The sequence below is a fragment of the Primulina tabacum genome, chromosome 1, assembly GCF_025594145.1.
Source record: "Primulina tabacum isolate GXHZ01 chromosome 1, ASM2559414v2, whole genome shotgun sequence".
Taxonomy (NCBI): domain Eukaryota; kingdom Viridiplantae; phylum Streptophyta; class Magnoliopsida; order Lamiales; family Gesneriaceae; genus Primulina; species Primulina tabacum.
Window position 1 is genome coordinate 27,160,697 of NC_134550.1, and position 25,621 is coordinate 27,186,317.

Sequence of the window (25,621 nt, forward strand, 5' to 3'; positions counted from 1 at the left end):
ATCGTGCCATGGTCAATCAAATGGCCATTGGAACGACACGAGACATCGATCATAGCATAAACACTACACACGCATGCACGTTGCTCTCGGTTGGACCCTTCGGTTGAGTTTTGGTGTGATGCGGATTGTGGCTGGCCTAGGGCCCTTAGCCATGGTTCAAATCATTCCTTGGGATGTTGGTAAGAGTCTCTGTTTGGTGGTTCACGCCCCAATGGCCGATAGACTCGAAACCAACACAAGACGCACGGGTGCGCAGCTGCTGGAAATTACAGCAAGTTTCTGTGTCGTTTAGAAGGCTCGTTTGAGTTCTTGGTTGGCTTTTAGCCCATGGCCTTGGACTGGACAGTGCCTCATTGAGTTGGGAAGGTCATGTTTTTGACCGTTTGTCATTCGGATCATTTTCGAGGTCGTACGAGAATTTACGGTGCAATGTGCCAAATTGACTCTCGAAAGAGCGTTTCGTGTTTTGGCATCCATTCCACCTAGATTTCGACCCTATCATTTTAGGAGCATTATTTTATAATTTTTCAGCGTATTTTAATCATGACTATACGTCGGTTCGGTGTCGGTTCAGGTTGGCTCGGAGTCATGATTAAATGCGAAGTCATTAGGCGTCATAGTCGCATCTTTTGAACGTAAATTGCATAGTTGGTCAAGTTTAAGCTATTGCATATTTTTCATGGCACAGTTAGGTTGCAGCGAGCCTGGGGACGATCCAATCCAATCCAAGTGGTAAAATTTCGGGACATTTTCATTAGGCCAGTTAATTATTTTACGTGCATGAAAACAAAAAATACTTATTTTTGAGATTTATGCGATATGGCTTGTGGTTCATTCACTATGTGGGAGTGTTATTTTATACGGTCGCCAGTGACCGATCAGTTCAGTATGGTACCACCTGGTCGCCAGTGACCGGCCAGCTCAGTTCAGTTTCAGCCTCCCCGGTAGCCAGTTACCGATCAGTTCAGCTTAGTGCAGTGGCCACAGGCGTAAAACATAATCTCAACAGAAAATTTTACCAGTTATTTCAGTACAGGCTCCAAGGAGCAAACATTTTTACTGTGATTATCAGTTCAGTTATGCACGTAATATAATTGCTCAGTACAGATCATTTTCATCATGGCTCAGGACATGATATTTTATCCCATGCATATTTTAATTCCGATTTTTACTCGTTAGATGCGATTTATGCATGCTGAGTCTTTAGGCTCACTAGACTTGATTGTTGTAGGTACTGATGAGGCCAGGGCCGAGGGTGGGGACCAGTGAGCCAGCTTGGGTCGGCAGTAGTGGCACCCGAGGAACTCAGTGCAGCAGTTGTTATTTTATTCCGCAAACAATTTTTATCAGTCGTTGGATAATTTTTAAATTGTTATTGTTGGCAAAACTTTATTTTCTTCCGCTGCTATTGTTTTAAACATTGAACTTGATTCATCAGTCGATTTTATGAATGAGGCCATTTAAGTTCTAAAAAAAAAAAAAGAAAAATTTTTAATTTTCCGCAAATTTTCAAGAAAGGAGTTTTAGGCCCTTTACACTTATGCGCCGAGAGAGGTCGCGCATACGCGCGAGACGTGCTGCACATAGATGAAGCCACCTATCCTTGCCATGCATGATATATATATAAATCATGCAATGCCTTTAGATTCAGTTGGAAGAAACGAGAGAATTTCTATGAGAAGGCTTAAGTTTCTTCAAACAAGGAATTTGGGATTTACGCAAAATCTGTTCGTCCGATTTTCAATCCGACCTCAGTACCATATTCCTCTCGACAAGAACTTCAACTGGACGTACGTTTTCTAATGTTTTGATATGATTTGAAAATATGATATGGAAGAAATCCTGATATGACTGATATTATCTGTTCCTGAGATTGTTGTGATCGTATAATCGAAATCGGATCGAAAAACGGATACCGTATGAAATTGTTATCATTTTCAGAATTGATTTGATTGATATTATACAGATTTGATATTAGATTTGTGTTGTTATCGATTATGAGTTGTTGAGATTGATATCTGTTGATATCTGTATTGCTGGGTATATTGAGATTGTGCCGTTATACCGTTGAAACAGAATTAGATTGAGTTCTGATTATATCCAGTATTGATTGGGTTGTATATTGATATTGTACTCCTCAATATTGTCAGTGCCAGATTGAGTATTGACAGATTTGAATTCGAGACTTCGACTTCGTCAGATCGACAAGAGAAAGGTATAAATCAATGTTGAACCGGGAAGATACGACTCAAATTTGATTTGACTTGAGATTTCCAAAAACACATACTTTACTTTATTGCATTGATATTTGTAATTCATGAGATTGATATGCTTAGTCTATTGATTTATAGCAAAGCATGTATTGAGTCCTGGGCGGATGTGCCTAGTCATTGGCGGAGGTGCCAAATCTTTGGCGGATGTGTCAAGACACTGGATGTTGGTTTATATTGATGTGGCGTAGGAGCATATCGACTTCTATTGCGGAGATTCGATATATTGTGCCAATGACCAGGAACTGAGATCCCTATATTAGAGATGAGTCGAGTTTGAGATGACGAGTCCAGAGTTTATTTAAGCTTTATATCGATTCAGGTTTTTCCGATTTTGATACATGTTATTGATATCTGTTTCATGCTTTTATATCTGTTTATATGATTGGATGTACACAAGGTTTATACTGGGAATATATTTCTCACCGGAGTTATCCGGCTGTTGTTGTGTTTGTATGTGTGCATGACAACAGGTGGGACAGGATAAGGGTCAAGAAGAGGATGAGAGATTCAAGATTAGCGTGGAGATCTGGACTTAGAAATAGAATTGATTTTCAGCACTTGATGTAGTTGTTGAACTTTAGTTGAGAAAAATGTATTTTGTACAAGACATGTACTTTATTGTTGATATGTATATCAGATTGATTATATTATGTTCCGAACTTGTGTATTAAAAAAAAATTTAGACCCAGATTAATTAATTGATCCTAATGATGATTAAGAAGACGAATTAGGTTCGGGTCCCCACAATCGCATTCTTTCAACATATCCCGAAAGCAATGAAGAGATCCACATGTCATGAACCAACAAACGTGCAACAAAAAATCACATGTCAATCCAGTATCATTTGTATTCTTGATCCACATGTCATGAACCAACAAATGTGCAAAATGACTATTTCTGAAACAGCCCGTAAACATGTTAAAAAGTATAACAATAATGTCCAAATCCGTTCAATATGAGCTGTATTTTTTCAAATAAGATGAACTCATGACCTACCTATTCATAAATATGATCCTGTATGCATTCGGCCAGCTCGGTGTGCACCTCATCCTCCATAGAATACTCTGTTTTTGTGAACTACGAACACACACAAAAAGTATATTAGAAAGAAACACAACTTAATGAATTTTCAAAATGATAAGTAGCTAGATAACTTGTAATTATTTTAGATAAACAAGATAATATTACTATTGATCGTAGTGAATCCCCCTCAAGAGTTGCAACTTCTTCAGTAATCTGCCCCATGAATCTCATCACGTAATAACCACATTGTTTCGCATTTGGTTGCTTAGGAGCCTATGTTAAAAAATGTCAAATTGTTAATGACAAATATACACATTAAAAAATTACCTCGAATGAGAAATGCACATACCTTTACGACTTCCCATTGTACACATTTTCTTCATTTCCTTCCCTTAGTTGAGTTAAACAATGTCAACGCCCTTTCATTAACATTGAACATAGTTGATATATGATTGTTTTTTAATTAAATGAAATTCATCATTAAAATGGAATATGAACTCACATTTCCACAACATATTTCCAAGCGATGACTTAGGGAATCCACCAAATAAACAATCTCCTTATAAGATTCGATGACAGTGAGAGTCCAATGAAAACTACACACGAACATAATAAGTATATGCAATTCACTAAAAAAACAATTGAAAATTATATTAGGATCTTACTTACCCACAACAACTTGGAACCAAAACCAATTGATCCATTGCTGCACCACTTAGCCTATCTGCTATAGAACTAACCCTCTTGTTCAACCTTTCAGTTTTACCTGTTTTTTCGTGTGTATTTTTTTGCAAATTTGGGATGCTGTGTGGGTTAACGAATCTGAATTTGTCAATCTTGTTTTCTTTCACTATCTTTTTATAAAGATGCATGTCATTTCAAGTAAAAGACAATCAAAACTACACTACATACTAAACTAAAAAATTATATTCGTTTTACATAATAATATAAGAAAAGAACAAACTAACTTTAAGTTAATCGAAGACTTATCAAATGTAGACAACTACACAATTTCCTGAAATTGGTTCCAAGTGATACAAAGGATTGATGTCCTCAAAGTGCAAGTTAACTTCATAATTATCTGCAAATACTTCATGATCTAAAAGAAATAATAATTTCCTTCCATTTTCAAGGGCTCTCTTACAATGGCAATGCACCATGCGCACTGCTCTTGGCACATTTGATGACAAAGTCTGGTTTCTTTCGACACTGACAGTTTTGTTCCTTTGACGCTTCTGATAATTGTATTGTAAACATGTTAGATAGGTTCAATACAGGAGAATTTGACAGACATTTACTTTGAAATATAAGCATACGTGTACCTCTTGTCGTAGCATTTTCACATTCATTGGGAATCGGAACTGGAAAAAGTGCTGATTTTTGCATTGCTTCATCAATGGATACACGCATGCAATTTTGAGGTAATGGAACACCGTGAAGCAAGTTATTAGCTCCATTGACCTCAACAACTGTTCCATATGCAACATCGTCTGTGCTAGAATCCAATTTCAAAATAACTGGTTTCCCCTAAAAGACAAATAGTTATGTCAATGAATTGTACTAACTCTTTAGTTAAAAAATATTAAGTACTATATAACCACAACAAATTATATACCTGTAAAGCAACAGATTTTTCCACAACTTTCATTTCTACATCATTCAAAACTTCATAACTGGGGAAAAACTTGTCGATTTTCATTTCACTTTCATTCACTTGATGCAATTTTACCGAGCAAATTCCTTTGTCATCAATCTCACTGTCCCATGCACCCTTTTTGTAGACAATTTCTTCAAGTTTTTGAATGTGTGTATCTTGCTCTTGAATTAATTTTCTAGCCTCTATCAACTCTTTCTTTTGCTCAATCATTAGCTCTCTGTCAACATCCTCAATCTTCCAACTTCTACCAACATTGAAATATAATGTTGGAGTGATGTGGCCTCCAACAGCTCTCACACGTCCACCATGTTCATCTGAATTGAGTGTTTTCGTGAGAATATCCTTTTTTGTCCCTTTTATTTCAAGTTTCCCCTCACGCTTTTGTTGTATGTAATTATCCTGTCATCCACTTGAAAATATTAATTACTTCAAAAGGTTTTATTAAAATAAACTAATTGATTTTTATGTATAGTTTGCTCACAATCTTTTCTACTGTTATTTGCAACTCCTGGCCATCAAAATCCCCTTCTTTATTCACTCGCCCTATTTTCCAAATAATAGCTCTGTTGATATCATCATCGTCACACAATTCACTTGCCTACATACAAGAACAATCTAATAATATTTGTCAAATAGGTTAAATGTTGAAAAAAACAGCAAATGCAATGACATATATCACATGCTAGGGAAAAAAACAGCCACCCATGTTACAAGTTTTCATGCGAAGGAAAGAAACAATCATTTCTTGGACAGCACAAATGTTGAAATATATTTACTATTTCTTCAGCAAATCGTGTGTATCCCATACGCGCAAGGCGATGAGGGTATATGTTCTTCTTCCTTCTTTCCTTTTGTTGATCACTTAGTTCCTACTCAAGTGAAGAATTACACATATAAAAAAAAAATTAATTCGTCAAATACTACATGGTGGACATATTTTCAAAAAACAAAAAAAGATACTTACATTGAATTTATCAGAAATGCGATTCATGAAAAAAGAAATCCAGTCATCTCGTGCAAGACCATAGCCAGTAGGTGGTTGATCCAACTCCTCTGGTTTATCAACCTTGTTCGAATGAACGTTTGAGTGAGATGAGATATAAATTGACGCCACTTATTATTTGCCGAACTTAAAAATCCCTTTTCCAGTAGGGAACATCAAACGTCAACTGTAAAACATCAAAATTGGAAATACATTAAAAAGAATTAGATAACATAAGATATATATGAACAATATGACTATTAATTGTGAAAAAAAAATTGAACTTACATTAACTGATTCCCATATCAGTTCTTTCACTTCAATAGGAACTTGCTTCCATGTCTTATAAGTTATCTTAATTTTTTCTCGAGCAAGCACACCAATATAACTCTGCATTTCAGCAGCAGCTTCTCCTACTGGTTGTCCAAGTAGATTGAATCTTACCTCCTTTCGAATTCTCTGAACCCTCTGCCTAGAAAGCTTATCTAGATGTTTACGACCTCTAGATGTTCTTGTTGTTTCAGTGCCTGTAGATCCCAACATTTCCTTTCCATCAAAACTCTTGTCGGTAGAAGTAGATGCAATTTTTCCTTTGCCATTCCCAATCAATGCAGGCTGTCCTAATCTCTTGCTTGATTCATGAATTGTATCATCATGAGACCCAATTTTAAGCTTTCTAAAGGATGTCATAGAGTCCAGATTTAACCTGTTCAACAAAAAACTGAAAAAAAACATATCAATATAGAAATAAATACACAATATATACAACAAAAAATAGGATAAGAAATTCAACTTCAATAAAAATTCAACTGATACAAAGATAAATAAAAGTATAACTTCAATATTGTCTACAAACTCCTATTCAAAAGAAAAATACATATCAATATTGTCTACAAATACATCTTCAAAAGTAAAATATCTTTGGTTAAGCATTGTCGACCCAAGTCCCATCACAATCTTCACGAAGGCATGATGGTTCATTGTCATATCATTACAAGAAAAACGCCCAACAACAATGCACCTGCGACAACGGTTTTTTTGAAAAACCGTTGTCGTATAGTTTTTAACAACGGTTCTAGTGAAAATCGTTGTCGTAGGTGCATTTTGACAGCGATTTTGTAAAAACCGTTGTCTTTTAGGGTGTCAACGACAATGGTTTTTAGAAAACCGTTGTCTTCCAGAGTTTTTTTAGGAAAAAAGACAACGGTTCTATGAACTGTTGTCTTTTGGCATGTTTTTTTGAACAATCGACAACGGTTTTTTAAAACCTTTGTCGATTAGCGTGTTTTTTGACAAATGACAACAGTTTTTTCATTTAGCATGTTTTTTTGGACAATCGACAACGGTTTTTTAAAACCGTTGTCGATTGGCGTGGTTTTGGACAAACAAAAACGGTTTTGGAAATCGTTGCCATATTTAGCGACGGATTTCCGTCGCTAACTTTAGCGATGGTTTTTTTAAAACTATCGCTAATTTCAAATTAGCGATGGTTTTAGGCAAACCTTCGCTAATTATTGCAACGGTTTTAGATAAACCATCGCTACGGATAGCAACAGTTTTAAGTAAATTTGTCGCATGTTTAAAATTAGCGACTTTTTTACAACCCCCGTCGCTAAACTTAGCGACAGTGTGGCATCACCCGTCGCTACATTTGAGCGACGGTTTCTATCCAAACTGTCGCATAATCAAAACATGCGAAGGTTTTTTAAAACCGCCGTTACATTTAACGACGGTTTTTCTAAAACAGTTGCAAAATTTGAAATAAGCGACGGTTTAACCAAATACCGAGCAAATTCTCTATAAATATCTCCATTTTCGGTCCATTTTCTTCCACAACACTTAAAATTTTTTCTCTCTTAAATAATTTTATCACTTCGCACAACACTTAAAATTTTGCTCACTACTTCATAACACATAAAATTTTGCTCACTACTTCATAAAATTTTTCTCACTACTACTTCATGACACTTAAAATTTATCTCTCTTACACGATTTTACTACTTCACAACACTTAAAATTTTTCTCTCTTACACGATTTTAGTTTCGATTGTTAGTTTCTTTAAGATTTATTAAATTATTAAAAGAATTTTTTTTATTTTTCGAAACAACTTAGCGACGAAAAGTATGATTAAAGACCGTCGCTAAAATTAGCGACGGTTATTATATGCTGACCGTCGCTAATTTTAGCGGCGGTTTATTAAACCTTCGCTAAGTAGCGACGGTTGTGAATAAAACCGTCGCTACTTTAATTAGCAATGGTTTTTGAAAACCGTCGCAAATTCCATCTACCACAACGGGTAAAAACCGTTGTCGTTGAACGGACTTTCAACGACACCCTCAGTTACAACAGTTTTAAAAAGGCTACGATAACGGATTTTATCCGTTGTCGTATGCCGTTTTTGTTGTAGTGTATGCTCCGTCAACACCCATTGATGGTTACCCTCTGGTAAAAGATTGATAGTGAATTAAAGTGTCTTCCAATTCATCACCATTAACGTGTTCAAATGACTCTCTAGTAGGAGTTGCAAGTACAATACTCTATTCAGGATCTTCAATGTAAAATACTTGCTTTTCTTGACTTCCCAAGATAAAAGAGTCGGATTTGAATCCAATTCTTCTCAAATTTACCAATGTGAAACCAAGATCATCTACTTTAATACCATTATTATTCTCCACCCAATTACATTTGAACATTGGAATTTGAAATTTGTGGTAATCGAGTTACCATATTTCTTCAATAACTCCATAAAAAACCATGTCTGAAACAATTGGGTTTTTATCATTTGCACTGGCAACTTGCATTGTCTTTGCGACTAAGCTTACTCCAGAGTTTTTAGTAACTCGTATATCATCACGTTCTTTTGTAGCATATGTAACCCCACCAATCAGATAACTAGAATACTTTAACACTTTGTTGCTAGGTCCACGCACCATCCACTTCAATTTTTCTGATATTTGATGGGTGGAATAATCAACGAAATGTGCAACCTATATTTCACAATGCCATAAATTTAGATTTTACGTAAGATACCAAGAGTTGCATGCATGTTAATATCTAGTATTTTGGAACTTACAGTATCACGCAACCAGTTAGTAAACGTTTGGTTATGCTCATCTTGTAACAACTTTTTGGACTTGGATTTATGAGAAAATCTTGATTTCAAATCCACCATGTGTTGCCTAATGAAATATTTTCTAATAGATAAATCAATAGAATAAGGATTAATCTCAAATCCACCATGTGTTGGAGATCTTACTCGACATAAGGATTAATCTCAACATCATTTGTCAATACATAACGATGTGCTTGTTGCAGCTCATCATGACTAGTGTATTGCACAACTGCTCCCGATAAAGGCTTAGTAAGTTCTATTTCTCGATGCCTTGATGGTATCCCAATTGTGTTGACATTAGATAGATAATATGAGCAAAATTCGACAGCCTCTTCAGCAATGTAACATTCGGCTATACACCCTTCAGGCCGATTGCGATTGCACACATAACCTTTCAAAATCTTCATGAATCTTTCAAATGGGTACATGTGCCTATACCAAACCGGTCCACACAATTTGACCTCCCGCACAAGATGAACAGTTAAATGAATCATTATATAAAAAAATTAAGGGGGAAAGTACTTTTCAAGTGAACACACTATCAACACAATCTCTCTTTGCAAGTCATCCAACTGTAAGACGTCTATCACTTTACTATATAACACATTGAAGAAAAAACACAGTCGGGTGATAGTATCTCTGACATGTTTTGGCAAGACACTGCGGATGGCCACTGGAAGCAGTTGTTGCATTAAAGTGTGATAGTCATGTGACTTCAGGCCAACAAGTTTCAAATCCTTCATCGACACAAGGTTTCTAACATTGGATGAGTAACCTACAGGTACCTTTACTCCCGAAAAAGAATTGCAAATACTTCTTTTCTCATCCTTACTTATTGTGTAACATGCTGCTGGCAAAAACGTATTGTTCTCCCCAATCCTTGGTGCCAATTCAGTCCTTATATTCATTTCCAAAAGATCTAATCTTGCTGCTACTCCATCCTTTGTTTTTCCTGGAATGTACCAATGAGACTTTCACAAAAAAAATTTTCAATGTGCATCACGTCAAGAACATGTCGAACATGTAGATCTTTCCAATACTCAAGTTCAAAGAATATTGATTTCTTTTTCCAGCATTTAATCCCGTCATCGTTCTTTGACTGAAGCTTTCCGCTTAATTTTCCACAATGATAATTAATTTTTTGAACTCTTTCTAAAATTTCATTGCCACTCAATGGTTTTGGTGCGAGGTTAAATTCTTGCTTCCCATTAAATGCCTTCTTTTGTCTTCGATAAGGATGACTTGAATGTATAAACCTTATATGGCCTGTATATGACATTTTTCTACAATGCTTCTGTAAAGGCCTAAAATCCTTACTTGGAAATTTGCGAAAAATTTAAAATTTTTCTTTTTAAATAATTAATATTGCCTCCTTCATAAATGAACTTATAAATAAAGTTTGATGTTCAATGTGGCAGCGGAAGAATTAACATTTTTGAAATAACAGTAAAAAATTTTTCCAACAATAATTAAAATGTTTAAGCCATCAATTAAAAATAAATGCTGAACTGAGGTCCTCGGGTCCTACTACTGCCGACTCGAGCCTGCTTGCTGGTCCCTGCCCTCGGCCCGGGCATCATCAGAACCTACAACAATCAAGTCTAGTGAGTCTAAAGACTCAACATTCATATATCGTAAATAACGAGTAAATACTATAGTAAAATTTCATGGAATAAAAATGTCGTGTCATGAGGCATATCGTAAAAGTGTCGTGTCATGATTAATTATAATACGTGCATAACTGAACTGAAAATATCATGGTAAAAATGTTTGCTCCTTGGAGCCCTGTACTGAAATAGCCTGTAAAAATTTTCCTGGTGAGATTATGGTATACGAAAGTGGCCCCTGCACTGAAACAGACCGGTAACTGGCGACCGGATAAAATAGTAAACGTCTAATCAGACTGTAGCCACAGTATACTGGGTGAAACAAACTCAACTGACCGATAACTGGCGACCGGATTTAGCAATAATCTCATGATAGTGTAATGGCCCCAAGCAATATCGCATAATCTCAAAAATGAACATTTTATATATTTATGCACGTAATATAATTAAATGGCACAATTAAATATCCTGAAATAATTTACTGCTTGGATTGGATCGCTCCCAGGCTCGCTGCAACCTAAATATGTCATGAAAAATACGCAATAGATTTATGGGACCAAACTATGCAATAACATTCTAAAATGTGACAATTTCACCGGACGACTTCGTATTTAATCATGACTCCGAACCAACCCGAGCCAACACTTAAACATTAGATAGTCATGAATAAAATACGTTTAAAATGATGACTTAATGCTCCTCAAATGATGCAAGTCGAATTCTAGGTGAATGGAGGCCAAAACAAGAAACGCTCTTTCGAGAGTCAATTTGGCACATCGCACCGTAAATTCTCGTACGACCTCAAAAATGAACCGAATTACAAACGGTCAAAAACATGACCTTCCTAACTCAATGAGGCACTGTCCAGTCCAAGGCCATAGGCTAAAAGCCAACCGAGAACTCGAACAAGCCACCGAACCGACACAGCAAGTTGCTGTCCCAAAAATACAGCAACCGTGCTTGATTTGCTTGCGTCGTTTTGCGAGGCTAATGGCCATTGGGGCTTGCACCACCGACCAAAACCTCTTACAAACATCCCAAGGAATGATTTGAACCATGTCTAGGGGCCCTAGGCCAGCCACAATGCTCACCATTCCAGCAACCAACCGAAAAGATTCACCCGAGAGCACCTTTGTGCGCGTGAGGGGTGTTGTGCTTCGCTTGTTGTCTCGTCTCGTTCCAGTGGCCATTTGATTGACCATGGCATGATCTAGACATGTTGGGGCATGGTATGAATCATGGCTAAGGGCCATAGGCCAACCAAGATCCACACCAAACCAACCAAATCGAACGCATCTATGCTGTAAAAATGAAGAAGCCGAATGTGGGGGAGGGGCTGTTCTAGCGTTTTATGTAAAAACCGATTAGCCAAGGACCAAGCCACCAAAAGGGCGACTTAGTCACGTCTTAGACATGCTAGGGAAGTGATCTAATCATGGCTATAGGCCACTAAGGCAGCCAAGATCCGATCTATTCCCTTATGACCGCAACATCAGATTTTCGAACACAATTGGACACAAATGGAGTTGCTGTCATTTTCGAATTTCCAGCAAGCATGGGGGCTGAAACAATGGACTAAAGTGATCCTAATCCATCCTTGAACATGTCTAGATGTTGCCTTGGGAGCCTGGAATCGAGCCAACCACCTGAAGGTACAAAAACAAGCAAAAACCGTGAAGCTGCATCATGAAATTCGAAAATTCTGCATGTGAAGTTTTCTGAAAATGCTGTGGTATTTCGGTTTTTGCTTAATAAAACATGATCATGTAACGAAAATAATTGATATTAGGACTTGATTGAAGAGTCAAGGAAGAATATATGCATGCCTGGTTTCGTTTGAAAGATAAACGAAAAGAAGAGACGATCCGGCGCGGAGGAGGTGGAGCGCTTTCTAATCTCCCTAGCTTGCTCGATTTTCTCTCTTCTTTTCTCTAGTTCTAGCCACGATTTTTCTTCTCAAAAACACTATTAATTTCGGTGATGGAGGGGGGAATAATAGTGGATAAAAGAGTGAGGAGAATGGGTGCAAAATATAGGGAAAGATATCAAGACCAAGTCTACTCTTTTTGAATTTTGAATTCTAGTTGCTATCAAGTCTTCTTGGATGGATCTAGAAAGGGTTGGCCGATAATCCTTGCTAATCTAGACTAATATAATGCTCATTAATTAATTAAATAAGGTTGACTAGTAATTAAAAAGATTAGCATGCTAACACAACAAGGAATGGGTCAAAAGGGTGATGAGTTGGCAAGGCAATGGTCTAGACATCTAAGATGGCCGAAAATTCACTAATAAATGGAAGGAAAATGTTGATTATCTAGTAAATCAATAACCCTTAAAAGCCTCACTAATCCTTTAATTAATTTAGTGAATTAAACCCTTAATTAATGGAACTTAAATGAACTTATTTCCTACTCACCTCAAGTAATTAAATTAAATCCCCAAACCTCCTTATTAACTTAAATGAACTTACTTGCTAGCTAAAATAAATTCCGGAAATGTTTTCTAAATCTTAAATTCTATCTCAAAGCTCCAACTCCAGTCCGGCCTCACTGAAATAACTGAATGGTAAAAATCAAACTATTGCATGAAATAATAAAATAATTAACTTTAAATACTCATGCAACAAAAATCATTTTAATTTAAATACTAGAATTATGCATGGTTTATACGTAGTCTAAGTTACGGGTTCTACAATCCTTCCCCCCTTAAAAGAAATTTCGTCCTCGAAATTAAAACTCACCGAATAACTCGGGGTAACGATCTCTCATCTCCGACTCAGACTCCCATGTAGCTTCCTCCTCTGAATGGTTGAGCCATCTAACTTTGACTCGCTTAACCAGCTTGTTCCGAAGCTTCTTCTCCTGCCTGTCTAGGATCTGCACTGGCCTCTCCTCATAAGATAGGTTCGGAGTAAGCTGCAACGGCTCAAAGTTCAGGACATGCGAAGGGTTCGCCATGTACTTCCTCAGCATGGAGACGTGGAACACATTGTGTACTCCGGCCACATTCGGCGGAAGAGCCACACGATAAGCTAGCGTCCCAACTCTGTCGAGGATCTCATATGGTCCAATGTATCTCGGACTGAGCTTCCCTTTCTTGCCAAATCTCATGACACCCTTCATAGGTGCCACCTTCACAAAGACATGGTCGCCGACAGCAAACTCTAAATCTCTCCTCCGCTGATCGGCATAACACTTCTGTCGACTCAGAGCAGTCCTCATCCTATCACAGATCCGGGCTACTACATCGACAGTCTGCTGAATAATATCTGGACCCAACTCTGCTCTCTCTCCTACTTCATCCCAATGAACAGGAGATCTACACTTGCGGCCATATAGTGCTTCATACGGAGCCATACCAATGGAAGACTGGAAGCTGCTGTTGTAGGTGAACTCAACCAAAGGCAAGTTCGACTCCCAACTCCCTGAGAAATCAATGTCGCAAGCACGGAGAAGATCCTCTAAAATCTGAATGACTCGCTCTGACTGCCCATCTGTCTGCGGATGGAAAGCTGTGCTAAACAGCAACTTCGTACCCATACTCGAATGCAAACTCTTCCAAAATGAGGAAGTGAATCTAGGATCTCTGTCAGATACGATAGAAACTGGAATACCATAGAGTCGGACTATCTATCGGATATACAGCTCTGCATACTGAACCATGGTGAAAGTCGTCTTAATAGGCAAGAAGTGCGCTGACTTGGTAAGACGATCTACAATCACCCAGATATCATTCGATCCTCTGGCTGACCTCGGCAATCCGGTCACAAAGTCCATAGTAACATTCTCCCACTTCCACTCGGGAATAGGGAGAGGCTTGAGCAAACCTGCTGGTCTCTGATGCTCCGATTTCACTAATTAACAAGTCAGACACTCGGACACAAATCGCCTGATATCCTTCTTCATCCCTGGCCACCAATACAATAGCTGCAGATCCTTGTACATCTTCGTACTCCCTGGATGAATAGAGTATGGCGACGTATGGGCTTCTGATAAGATATCTGCTCGGATAGAATCACTGCTAGGAACCCATATCTTGTCTCGGTATCTCACAATACCATCACTGACTGAATACAAGACACTGCCCTTGGCCTCATCCCTCTGCTTCCACTTTGCTAACTGCTCATCTGATGACTGACCACTGCGAATACGGTCCAGAAGAGAAGACTGAATGGTCAAGGTAGATAGATGGGGAACTCTACCTTGAGGATAAGTCTCAAGATCAAACCTCTGCATCTCAATCTGAAGAGGTCTCGACACTGTCAAATGAGCCATCACTGCGACTTTTCTGCTCAATGCATCCGCAACTACATTAGCTTTACCCGGGTGGTAGCTAATGTCACAGTCATAATCCTTCACAAGCTCCAACCAACGCCTCTGATGCATGTTCAGCTCCTTGTGCGTAAAGAAATACTTGAGGCTCTTGTGGTCGGTAAAGATCTGGCACTTCTCTCCATACAGATAATGCCACCAAATCTTCAAGGCAAAAACTACTGCGGCCAACTCTAGATCATGGGTAGGGTAGTTCTTCTCATGAGTCTTCAACTGTCTAGAAGCATAAGCTATCACCTTCCCATGCTGCATCAATACTGCGCCAAGACCGAGCTTCGAAGCATCGATATACAGAACAAATTCACCGGACTCAGACGGCACGGCCAAAACTGGTGCTGAGATAAGAGCTTGCTTCAAAGTATCGAAGCTCTTCTGGCACTCCTCGCTCCAAAAAAATTTCACATTCTTCTTGGTCAGTGCTGTGAGTGGAACTGCAATCGAAGAGAATCCCTTAATGAACTGCCGATAATATCCTACTAAGCCAAGAAAACTGCGGATCTCTGATGCATTCTGCGGCACAACCCAATCTCTAACTGCTGCAACTTTCACTTGGTCTACCTCAATACCACTGCTGGAAACAATGTGGCCTAAGAACGCCAACTTCTCTAACCAGAATTCGCATTTACTGAACTTTGCGAATAGTTTGTGCTTTTGCAATGTCTGCAACACTGTGGCCAGATGCCTGCTGTGATCCTACCGATTCTTAGAGTAGACGAGAATGTCATCTATGAATACTATCACAAACTGGTCGAGGTATGGCTGAAATACGCGATTCATGAGATCCATGAAGATTGCTGGCGCATTCGTCAAACCGAACGGCATCACAAGAAACTCGTAGTGACCATAACGAGTCCTGAAAGTTGTCTTTGAAACATCAGCATCTCTCACCTTCAACTGGTGATAACCGGAATGCAGATCTATCTTAGAGAAAATCGAAGCTCCCTGCAACTAGTCAAACAGATCCTCAATCCTCGGAAGTGGGTATTTATTCTTCACTGTAACCCTGTTCAACTCCCGATAGTCAATACAAAGCCTCATCGTGCCATCTTTCTTCTTAACAAACAAGACTGGCGCGCCCCAAGGTGAGAAACTAGGGCGAATGAACTCCTTGTCAAGAAGTTCCTGAATCTGCTTCTTAAGCTCTGCCATCTCTGTCGGTGCAAGTCGGTGCGGTGCTTTTGAGATCGGAGCCGTACCTGGCATAAGCTCTATGGAAAACTCCACCTCTCTCTCAAGTGGCATTCCAGAGACGTCCTCAGGAAAAACGTCTAAGAAGTCTCTAACAATTGGAACATCTGAGGCTGACTGACTGGGTGCCTCGGGGACAGATACAAAGGTTGCTAGAAACGCCCGACACCCTCTATGCATGAGCTTCCTAGCCTGAACATACGGAATAATACGTGGTAGAGGAAAGTACCTGTCTGGCTCAAATAAGAACTGCGTCATTCCAGGCGGTCGGACTAGAACAGATCTTCGCTGAAAGTCAATCAAAACTCTGTTCCGCAGTAGCCAATCCATCCCTAGTATAATGCCAAACTCTGGCATCGGCAGTACGATCAGATCCGCATAAACAAGGTTGCCATGGAGCTCAAGATCTATGTCTCGGATCACACTGGTGGCTGCCATCTCCTCGCCAGACGGCAGTACTACGAAATAGGCTATATCTAGCCCAATGGTCTTAACTTTGAGGAAATTAGCAAAGAAATCTGAAATGAATGAGTGAGTGGCCCCTGAATCTATCAAGGCCTTCGTTGCGAAACCGGATATAAAAATTCTCCCTGAAAGATCGGAACTCTAAGTTGAACCCAATAGTTACAAAGACTAAAATTATAGACATGCAAAGGTTGAAGTTCTTCTAACTTAAATTTCCAAAATATTACAAAGTAGAGCATGCAATCCTAACGCAATTCTATGTTCAAAATATTAACCCAAAACATTAAGTTCCAAATGCAGACTCAAAGCTTAAGGTACCTGTCATCAGCATAGTATCGGGGTTCTTCTCCGTCACATGGAGGGCAAACACTCTGCCCTGGCTAGGCAGGTTCCTTTGAGGGCACTGCAGAAATAAGTGGTCTGGACTACCACACCTATAACACTTTCCTGAGCCGTACAAACATGCTCCAGGATGGCGACGTGAACACTTAGGACAGACTGGGCGCTCAGGAGCCCTCGAGGTTGGGCGTCCCCGCTGCTGCTGCTGGCCTCTGTTTCTAGGCGGTCCGTGAAAAGGCCTCTTGTTCTGCTGCTGAGGAGGAGGGCGGTGCGGTACCTGGGCTGTTTGCTTTCCCAAGCGATCTCTCTCGATATCACGCTGATCCTGCTCTGCGGCTAGGGCTTTGGAGACAGCGACCTCATAAGAAGTAGGGTCAGACACCCTTAACATCACGGCGCAAGATCGGCCGTAGACCCACCAGAAAATGCATCATCTTGGCTCTAGCATCGTTTGCGATCAGGGGTACAGAATGACAAACCCTCTCGAACTTACGGATGAACTCAGTAACAGTCATATCTCCTTGCCTCAAGCTCATAAACTCAGTGGTCAACCTGGTGCGCACTTCCTCAGCAAAGTATTTGGAGTAGAACACCTCCGTGAAGCGTACCCAACTCAGCGTAGCCATGTTCAGGGCTACCGATGCTCCTTCCCACCATAAGCGGGCATCTCCTCCGAATAAGTATGTGGCACATCGGACTCTGTCTGCATCTCCAAGCTCCATGAACTCGAAGATAACCTCGAGGGACTTGATCCAGCCCTCAGCAATCATGGGGTCAGATGTCCCAGAAAACCCTTTCGGACGCATCTTCATGAATCTTTCGTAGACAGCCTCGGGCCCTGTCGGCCTGGTCGCCACAGCATTGTTCCCCGCAAACTGTGCGAAGAACTGAGTCATCCCAGCTAACATCTGGGCATTCATGTCCGGTGGAGGTGGAGGTGGAGGTGGTAAGTCTCTCTCCTGCCTCGGCTCCTCTCTGCCCTCTCGGCGAGGCTCATCCTCAGTAGGGCGATCAAGGATGCGTCTAGGGGGCATACTGTTCCATACATAACCCATACGTAACTAACATGCATAATCCCATAATTTATTTAAATTTAAATACTGAACAAATAAAATGAATCTGGACATAAAATGCTTCATGAAATCATGCCGTTAAGAAAATAATTCATGCTTTCAAGAAAATGCGTAAATATAAACTTACAGACCGAAGACGTGACTTCATGAGCTTCTCGTGGTCAGTAGTAGTACAACCCTATACAGAACCACCGCTCTGATATCATCTGTAAAGGCCTAAAATCCTTACTTGAAAATTTGCGGAAAATCTAAAATTTTTCTTTTTAAATAATTAAAATTGCCTCCTTCATAAATGGACTTATAAATAAAGTTTGATATTCAATGTGGCAGCGGAAGAATTAACATTTTTGAAATAACAGTAAAAAGTTTTTACAACAATAATTAAAATGTTTGAGCCATCAATTAAAAATAAATGCTGAACTGAGGTCCTCGGGTCCTACTACTGCCGACTCGAGCCTGCTCACTGGTCCCCGCCCTCGGCCCCGACATCATCAGAACCTACAACAATCAAGTCTAGTGAGTTTAAAGACTCAACATGCATATATCGTAAATAACGAGTAAATACTATAGTAAAATTTCATGGAATAAAAATGTCGTGTCATGAGGCATATCGTAAAAGTGTCGTGTCATGATTAATTATAATACGTGCATAACTGAACTGAAAATATCATGGTAAAAATGTTTGCTCCTTGGAGCCCTGTACTGAAATAGCCTGTAAAAATTTTCCTGGTGAGATTATGGTATACGCAAGTGGCCCCTGCACTGAAACTGACCGGTAACTGGCGACCGGATAATAAAATGCTCCCATGACCGGTAACTGGCGATCGGATAAAATAGTAAACGTCTGATCAGACTGTAGCCACAGTATACTGGGTGAAACAAACTCAACTGACCGGTAACTGGCGACCGGATTTAGCAATAATCCCATGATAGTGTAATGCCACAAGCAATATCGCATAATCTCATAAATGAACATTTTATATATTTATGCACGTAATATAATTAAATGGCACAATTAAATATCCTGAAATAATTTACTGCTTGGATTGGATCGCTCCCAGGCTCGCTGCAACCTAAATATGTCATGAAAAATATGCAATAGATTTATGGGACCAAACTATGCAATAACATTCTAAAATGTGACAATTTCACCGGGCGACTTCGTATTTAATCATGACTCCGAACCAACCCGAGCCAACACTTAAACATCATATAGTCATGATTAAAATACGTTTAAAATGATGACTTAATGCTCCTCAAATGATGCAAGTCGAATTCTAGGTGAATGGAGGCCAAAACAAGAAACGCTCTTTCGAGAGTCAATTTGGCACATCGCACCGTAAATTCTCGTACGACCTCAAAAATGATCCGAATTACAAACGGTCGAAAACATGACCTTTCTAACTCAATGAGGCACTGTCCAGTCCAAGGCCATAGGCTAAAAGCCAACCGAGAACTCGAACGAGCCACCGAACCGACACAGCAAGTTGCTGTCCCAAAAATACAGCAACCGTGCTTGGTTTGCTTGCGTCGTTTTGCGAGGCTAATGGCCATTGGGGCTTGCACCACCGACCAAAACCTCTTACCAACATCCCAAGGAATGATTTGAACCATGGCTAGGGGCCCTAGGCTAACCACAATCCTCACCATTCCAGCATTCAACAGAAAAGATTCACCCGAGAGCACCTTTGCGCGCGTGACGGGTGTTGTGCTTCGCTTGTTGTCTCGTCTCGTTCCAGTGGCCATTTGATTGACCATGGCACGATCTAAAAATCTTGGGGCATGGTATGAACCATGGCTAAGGGCCATAGGCCAACCAAGATCCACACCAAACCAACCAAATCGAACGCATCTATGCTGTAAAAATGAAGAAGCCGAATGTGGGGGAGGGGTTGTTCTAACGTTTTATGTAAAAACCGATTAGCCATGGACCAAGCCACCAAAAGGGCGACTTAGTCACGTCTTAGAAATGCTACGGAAGTGATCTAATCATGGCTATAGGCCCCTAGGGCAGCCAAGATCTGATCTATTCCCTTATGACCGCAACATCAGATTTTCTAACACAATTGGACACAAATGGAGTTGCTGTCATTTTCGAATTTCCAGCAAGCATGGGGGCTGAAACAATGGACTAAAGTGATCCTAATCCATCCTAGAGCATGTCTAGATGTTGCCTTGGGAGCCTGGAATCGAGCCAACCACCTGAAGGTACAAAAACAAGCAAAAACCGTGAAGCTGCATCATGAAATTCGAAAATTCTGCATGTGAAGTTTTCTGAAAATGCTGGGGTATTTCGGTTTTTGCTTAATAAAACATGATCATGTGATGAAAATAATTGATATTAGGACTTGATTGAAGAGTCAAGGAAGAATATATGCATGCCTGGTTTCGTTTGAAAGAAAAACGAAAAGAAGAGACGATCCGGCGCGGAGGAGGTGGAGCGCTTTCTAATCTCCCTAGCTTGCTCGATTTTCTCTTTTCTTTTCTCTAGTGCTAGCCACGATTTTTCTTCTCAAAAACACTCTGAATTTCGGTGATGGAGGGGGGAATAATAGTGGCTAAAAGAGTGAGGAGAATGGGTGAAAAATATAGGGAAAGATATCAAGACCAAGTCTACTCTTTTTGAATTTTGAATTCTAGTTGCTATCAAGTCTTCTTGGATGGATCTAGAAAGGGTTGGCCGATAATCCTTGCTAATCTAGACTAATATAATGCTCATTAATTAATTAAATAAGGTTGACTATTAATTAAAAAGATTTGCATGCTAACACAACAAGGAATGGGTCAAAAGGGTGATGAGTTGGCAAGGCAATGGTCTAGACATCTAAGGTGGCCGAAAATTCACTAATAAATGGAGGGGAAAATGTTGATTATCTAGTAAATCAATAACCCTTAAAAGCCTCACTAATCCTTTAATTAATTTAGTTAATTAAACCCTTAATTAATGGAACTTAAATGAACTTATTTCCTACTCACCTCAAGTAATTAAATTAAATCCCCAAACCTCCTTATTAACTTAAATGAACTTGCTTGCTAGCTAAAATAAATTCCGGAAATGTTTTCTAAATCTTAAATTCTATCTCAAAGCTCCAACTCCAGTCCGGCCTCACTGAAATAACTGAAATGGTAAAAATCAAACTACTGCATGAAATAATAAAATAATTAACTTTAAATACTCATACAACAAAAATCATTTTAATTTAAATACTAGAATTATGCATGGTTTATACGTAGTCTAAGTTACGGGTTCTACAGCTTCAACCTTGTCGAATATGTTTCTTCTGCACAAATAGGACATGCATGATATCCTTTCACAACACATCCTGACATGTTCCCATATAAGGAAAATCATTGATTGTCCATAGTAGAACAGCTCTAATAGAGAAACTTTCTTCTCGATATGCATCATATGCTTCAACACCTTTATCCCATAAGCATTTTAAGTCGTCAATAATAGGTGCTAAGTAAACATCAATATCATTACCCAGCTGTCTAGGACCAGATATCAACAAAGTGAGCATCACAAATTTTCTCTTCATACACAACCATGGTGAAAGATTGTATGTGATCATTAAAACAGGCCAACAACTATATGCAGAACTCATCAAACTATGAGGATTGATCCTGTTTGTTGATATAGCCAATCAAAGATTTTTTGGCTCATAAGCAAAATCTGGCCACATGCGATCAACTAATTTCCAAGAGGGCGAATCAGCTGGATGACGCAAGTATCCATCACGAATTCTTTTATCAGCATGCCAAGTTAACTCCTTAGATATCGCCTTATTCCGAAACATTCTTTGAAATCTTGGAATAGGTGGGAAATATCACAAGACCTTTGTAGGAATTCCTTCCTTTACCATCGATTTGTTGCCCAACTTCCACCTTGACGTCCCGCAAGTACGGCAATTCGCAAAATTTTCGTACTCCTTCCGGTATAAGATACAATCATTAGGACAAGCATGAATTTTCACATATTCCATCCCTAATGCGCGTAAGCTTTTCTTTGCAACATACAAAGATGAAGGCAATTCATTGTGATCTGGAAGCATTTCTCCAAACAAAATAAGTAGATCAGTGAAACTTTTATCACTCCAACTATATTTTGCCTTCAAGTTAAATAATTTCACAACTGCAGATAACTTTTTGAATTTAGCACATCCAAGATATAAAGGTTTATCTGCATCTTCAAGTAGCTTATTGAATTGGCTTGGATTCTCAGCATAACTTTCATATACACAATGCACCATATCTATAGGTTCCTCACTAAATGATTTGTGTTCATCTTGTCCTACTCGATCATCATCATTCATTGAGTTCCCTTTCGTAGATCTTTCTTCATGCCATATCCATGTATGATATGTGAAATCCATACCATTACAATACAAATTTGCCCTGATAGTTTCAACATTTTTCTTCCTTAGATTACCACATCTTGCACATGGACAAGGTATTGCATCAGAATGGATAGCATTTTTTAGTGCAAACTGCAAGAAAGACTCTACTCCAACATCAAATTCATGTGATAGCCTATCTTTTGACATCCATTCTTTGTCCATTCTTGGTACAACTACTCACCTAACAATGAGCTCAACCCCTTCAAAACAATTTTAAATAATATAAAAAAATCTTTTATTAATAGCCTATCTTTTTAATATATATACACACACATGTATACATAAAGAGAATTTTGTTAAAAACACCAAAAATCATTTTAAACTTTATATTTATATTATATAAGTTGGTTAATGGTTGAATTCATGTAGCTACTCCTTACCCAAAGTAGGCTAGTAAGACTCCTGCGAACTTCCCAGATCAGCATACACCTAAAGGCGCTGGAAGTAGTTCACATTCCTGCAAGACCTGCAACAGGTAAATTTTCTCGCAATTGTAAAACATTCTCATGAACAAATCCAGTAGGTTTCAGCACTTTATAAAAGCCTGTTCTGAATAACAAAGGAAAAAAATGAGGTTATAAACCGAGGTGATGCTGGTATCATTTTGCCTTTTGATCTTAGTCTCCTTTTGTAGAGATTGCATTTCTAATAAGAAAATACATCAAATATAATCCCTAAATTCGTATAAATTTTTTTAAAAAAATAAAACATTTCAGATAAAATATTTTTTAATAATCTCGTCAATGCATGATTTTCTTTTTTGAAAATATTGCATAATAAATTTTGAATATTATAAATTGTGATTAACGAAGACCTTATGTAGTGCAAAATGAGAAGGGCCACTAATTATCCATCAAAAATATATTTTTGGCATCTTTTGTTTCACTTCAATCTTACATGTCTAAAATTTAATTTAAAAAATCTTGTAAGCTTTCTGCTAAAACAAGATATTCTAGCAACTTCTTACAAATCCTCATATTTTTTCTTAAATGGAAGGTCTATCACACAGACTAAGGTGCTCACTTTCAAACAAACACGAACTGCATTTAATCTACATTACACAAAAGAACCACATTAATCATTTCTACTTCAAATACAAATCATTTTCTTTCAATGACAAGCAACAACCACAAATAAAATAATGTGCACCGATGACAAGATTTGTACTAACTTTACTTTAAGAAGTAAAAGGAAAATCACACACAGGTTCCCAACCATTCAAAACTTTCAAGGAGGAACATAATTGATAATAAAATCAAGAATCAGCACTGAATTGAGAAGAGCCTAGAAGATGGACAATGTAGCTACTGAATTTCCATTAGGCCTTTCCTTTACTTCTAAATCGTAATACAGCTAAGAAATAACAGTGAAAACAAAAGGGTTCCACAATCATTCAATTCTCAGCGCATTACATTATAAAACACCAAAATTAACATAAGCTAATTTTTCTTATAATAAAACTGTAAAGAATAATCAAGTAATCAGTGAAAGTACACCGGGATCTTAATGCGAATAAAGAGCATACTCATAACATAAGAAATCACAACAAAAGCAACTCCAACTGACGCGCACGACACCTTCACACTCTTCGCCCTGTTCTTATCCAGTGCCAGATCTAGCAACTACTTAAAACTACTATAATACATCTCAAACAACCTCAAATGAACCAAATAATCGAGTAAAATTCTTACCCAAACGGATGACAAATCGCGCGCAGAATAGGACTATGATTCACGACCTTGCCTTGCTCAAAACTCCCGATTACCGTTGCAATCAAGGTCGACCGGACCTGGGCTACCTTCGCCGGTCCTCGGTGTCGACGAACGGACGGGTGACGGCTTTGATTTGGCTGGGGGAAAAAGGAGGGCGACGTGGTTTGGTGTGTGTCTGTTGTCGCGACTTATCGATTTTAGTTAAGTGTAAAGTGTGTGTGTGATGCGAGAAGTACTGTGTGGGGGATAAATTGGGATTAAATGTTTTTTTAACAACAGCTTTTTAAACACTGTTGTTAAAAGATTTAGAGTGTTGCTTTGAAAGTTATTTTTTTAGTAATACGACAACGGTTTTTTTTAAACCGTTGTCTTAGACCCTAAAAATGTACATAGACAACGTTTTTTTTAATCGTTGTAGTAGATACTAAAAAAACCGTTGTCTTTCACTGACGTTAATAGACAACGGTTTATAAAAACCGTTGTTTTAGCTACATAAAAACGCGCTCATAGACAACGGTTATTAATAACCGTTCTCGTAGTTACAAAAATACCTGCTCATAGACAACAGTTTTTAAAGCATTGTCGTAACCAATAAAAGACAACGGTTTTAACAAAAACCGTTGTCTTAGCTAAATAAAAAACCATTACAACAACAACGTTTTTGAAAACCGTTGTCTTTGCACCCAAAAAGCACGTCCATAGACAACGGTTTGCTAAAACCATTGTCGTTGATCCATAAAAGACAACGGTTTTTAAGTTGTCTTTGGCAAGGAAAAAATTCACAAAGACAAAGGTTTTCGTTAAAACCGTTGTTAAAAGTAAAAAGACAACGTTTTCTGCTAAAACCGTTGTCTTTTGAGTGTTGTTAAATGTTGAATTTCTTGTGCACCTATGAAGGGTGTGATAAGGTTCGGGAAGAAAGGCAAGCTCAGCCCTAGATTCATCGGGCCATTTGAGATCCTAGAGAGAGTTGGGACACTCGCATACAGAATTACGTTATCGCCGAATATTGCGTGAGTTCATAACGTGTTTCATGTCTCCATGCTGCGAAAGTACATGTCGAATCCTTCACATGTGCTTAATTATGAGCCACTTCAGCTGACACCGCACCTATCTTTTGAGGAGAGACCTACGCAGATTCTGGACAGACATGAAAATAGACTCCGGAACAAGGTGATCCAGATTGTCAAGGTCAAGTGGCTGAATCATTCTGAGGAGGAGGCTACTTCGGAGACCGAGACCGAGATAAGGAGTTGCTACCCAGAGTTATTTGGTACGTTCTAAATTTCGAGGACGAAATTTTATTTAAAAGGGGGAGAGTTGTAAGGTTCAGGAATATAATTTGCATAACCTAAGTGCATGCAATCTAGGATTTTTATTTTAATTATGTGTTTAGTTATTTTTATGCATTTTATGCATAATTCATCAATGATAGGATTTTACTCATGAAATTTTAAA

General features: G+C 38.7%; 1 protein-coding gene and 2 long non-coding RNA genes across 3 annotated transcripts; all 3 read right to left on the bottom strand.

The window, feature by feature from the left end:
* Positions 1–3,184: 3,184 nt before the first annotated feature.
* LOC142543292 (uncharacterized) lies at positions 3,185–3,754 on the bottom strand. Its single transcript, XR_012819720.1, has 3 exons — positions 3,646–3,754; positions 3,462–3,569; positions 3,185–3,350 (listed from the first exon to the last, which is right to left on the bottom strand). It is a non-coding gene; the product is annotated as an uncharacterized LOC142543292 (long non-coding RNA).
* Positions 3,755–4,436: 682 nt separating this feature from the next.
* Positions 4,437–6,014, bottom strand: LOC142520824 (uncharacterized). The gene is made up of 6 exons (XM_075623980.1): positions 5,918–6,014; positions 5,730–5,822; positions 5,435–5,551; positions 4,912–5,352; positions 4,619–4,823; positions 4,437–4,531 (listed from the first exon to the last, which is right to left on the bottom strand). Exons 1-6 carry the CDS (start codon positions 5,942–5,944, stop codon positions 4,437–4,439), a joined length of 978 nt encoding a protein of 325 aa, XP_075480095.1. The 5' UTR covers positions 5,945–6,014.
* A 215-nt stretch (positions 6,015–6,229) lies between these two features.
* On the bottom strand, positions 6,230–24,317 carry LOC142543288 (uncharacterized). The gene is made up of 3 exons (XR_012819719.1): positions 24,143–24,317; positions 22,832–22,917; positions 6,230–6,611 (listed from the first exon to the last, which is right to left on the bottom strand). It is a non-coding gene; the product is annotated as an uncharacterized LOC142543288 (long non-coding RNA).
* Positions 24,318–25,621: the final 1,304 nt, after the last annotated feature.

Excerpts from the sequence above, each read along its gene's own strand:
- LOC142520824 (XM_075623980.1), bottom strand. The coding sequence starts at position 5,944 with ATGAATCGCATTTCTGATAAATTCAAT. Across the intron at positions 5,823-5,917 it reads GCATTTCTGATAAATTCAAT|GAACTAAGTGATCAACAAAA; the intron begins GTAAGTATCTTT and ends TCACTTGAGTAG. Across the intron at positions 4,532-4,618 it reads TGAAAATGCTACGACAAGAG|AAGCGTCAAAGGAACAAAAC; the intron begins GTACACGTATGC and ends TACAATTATCAG.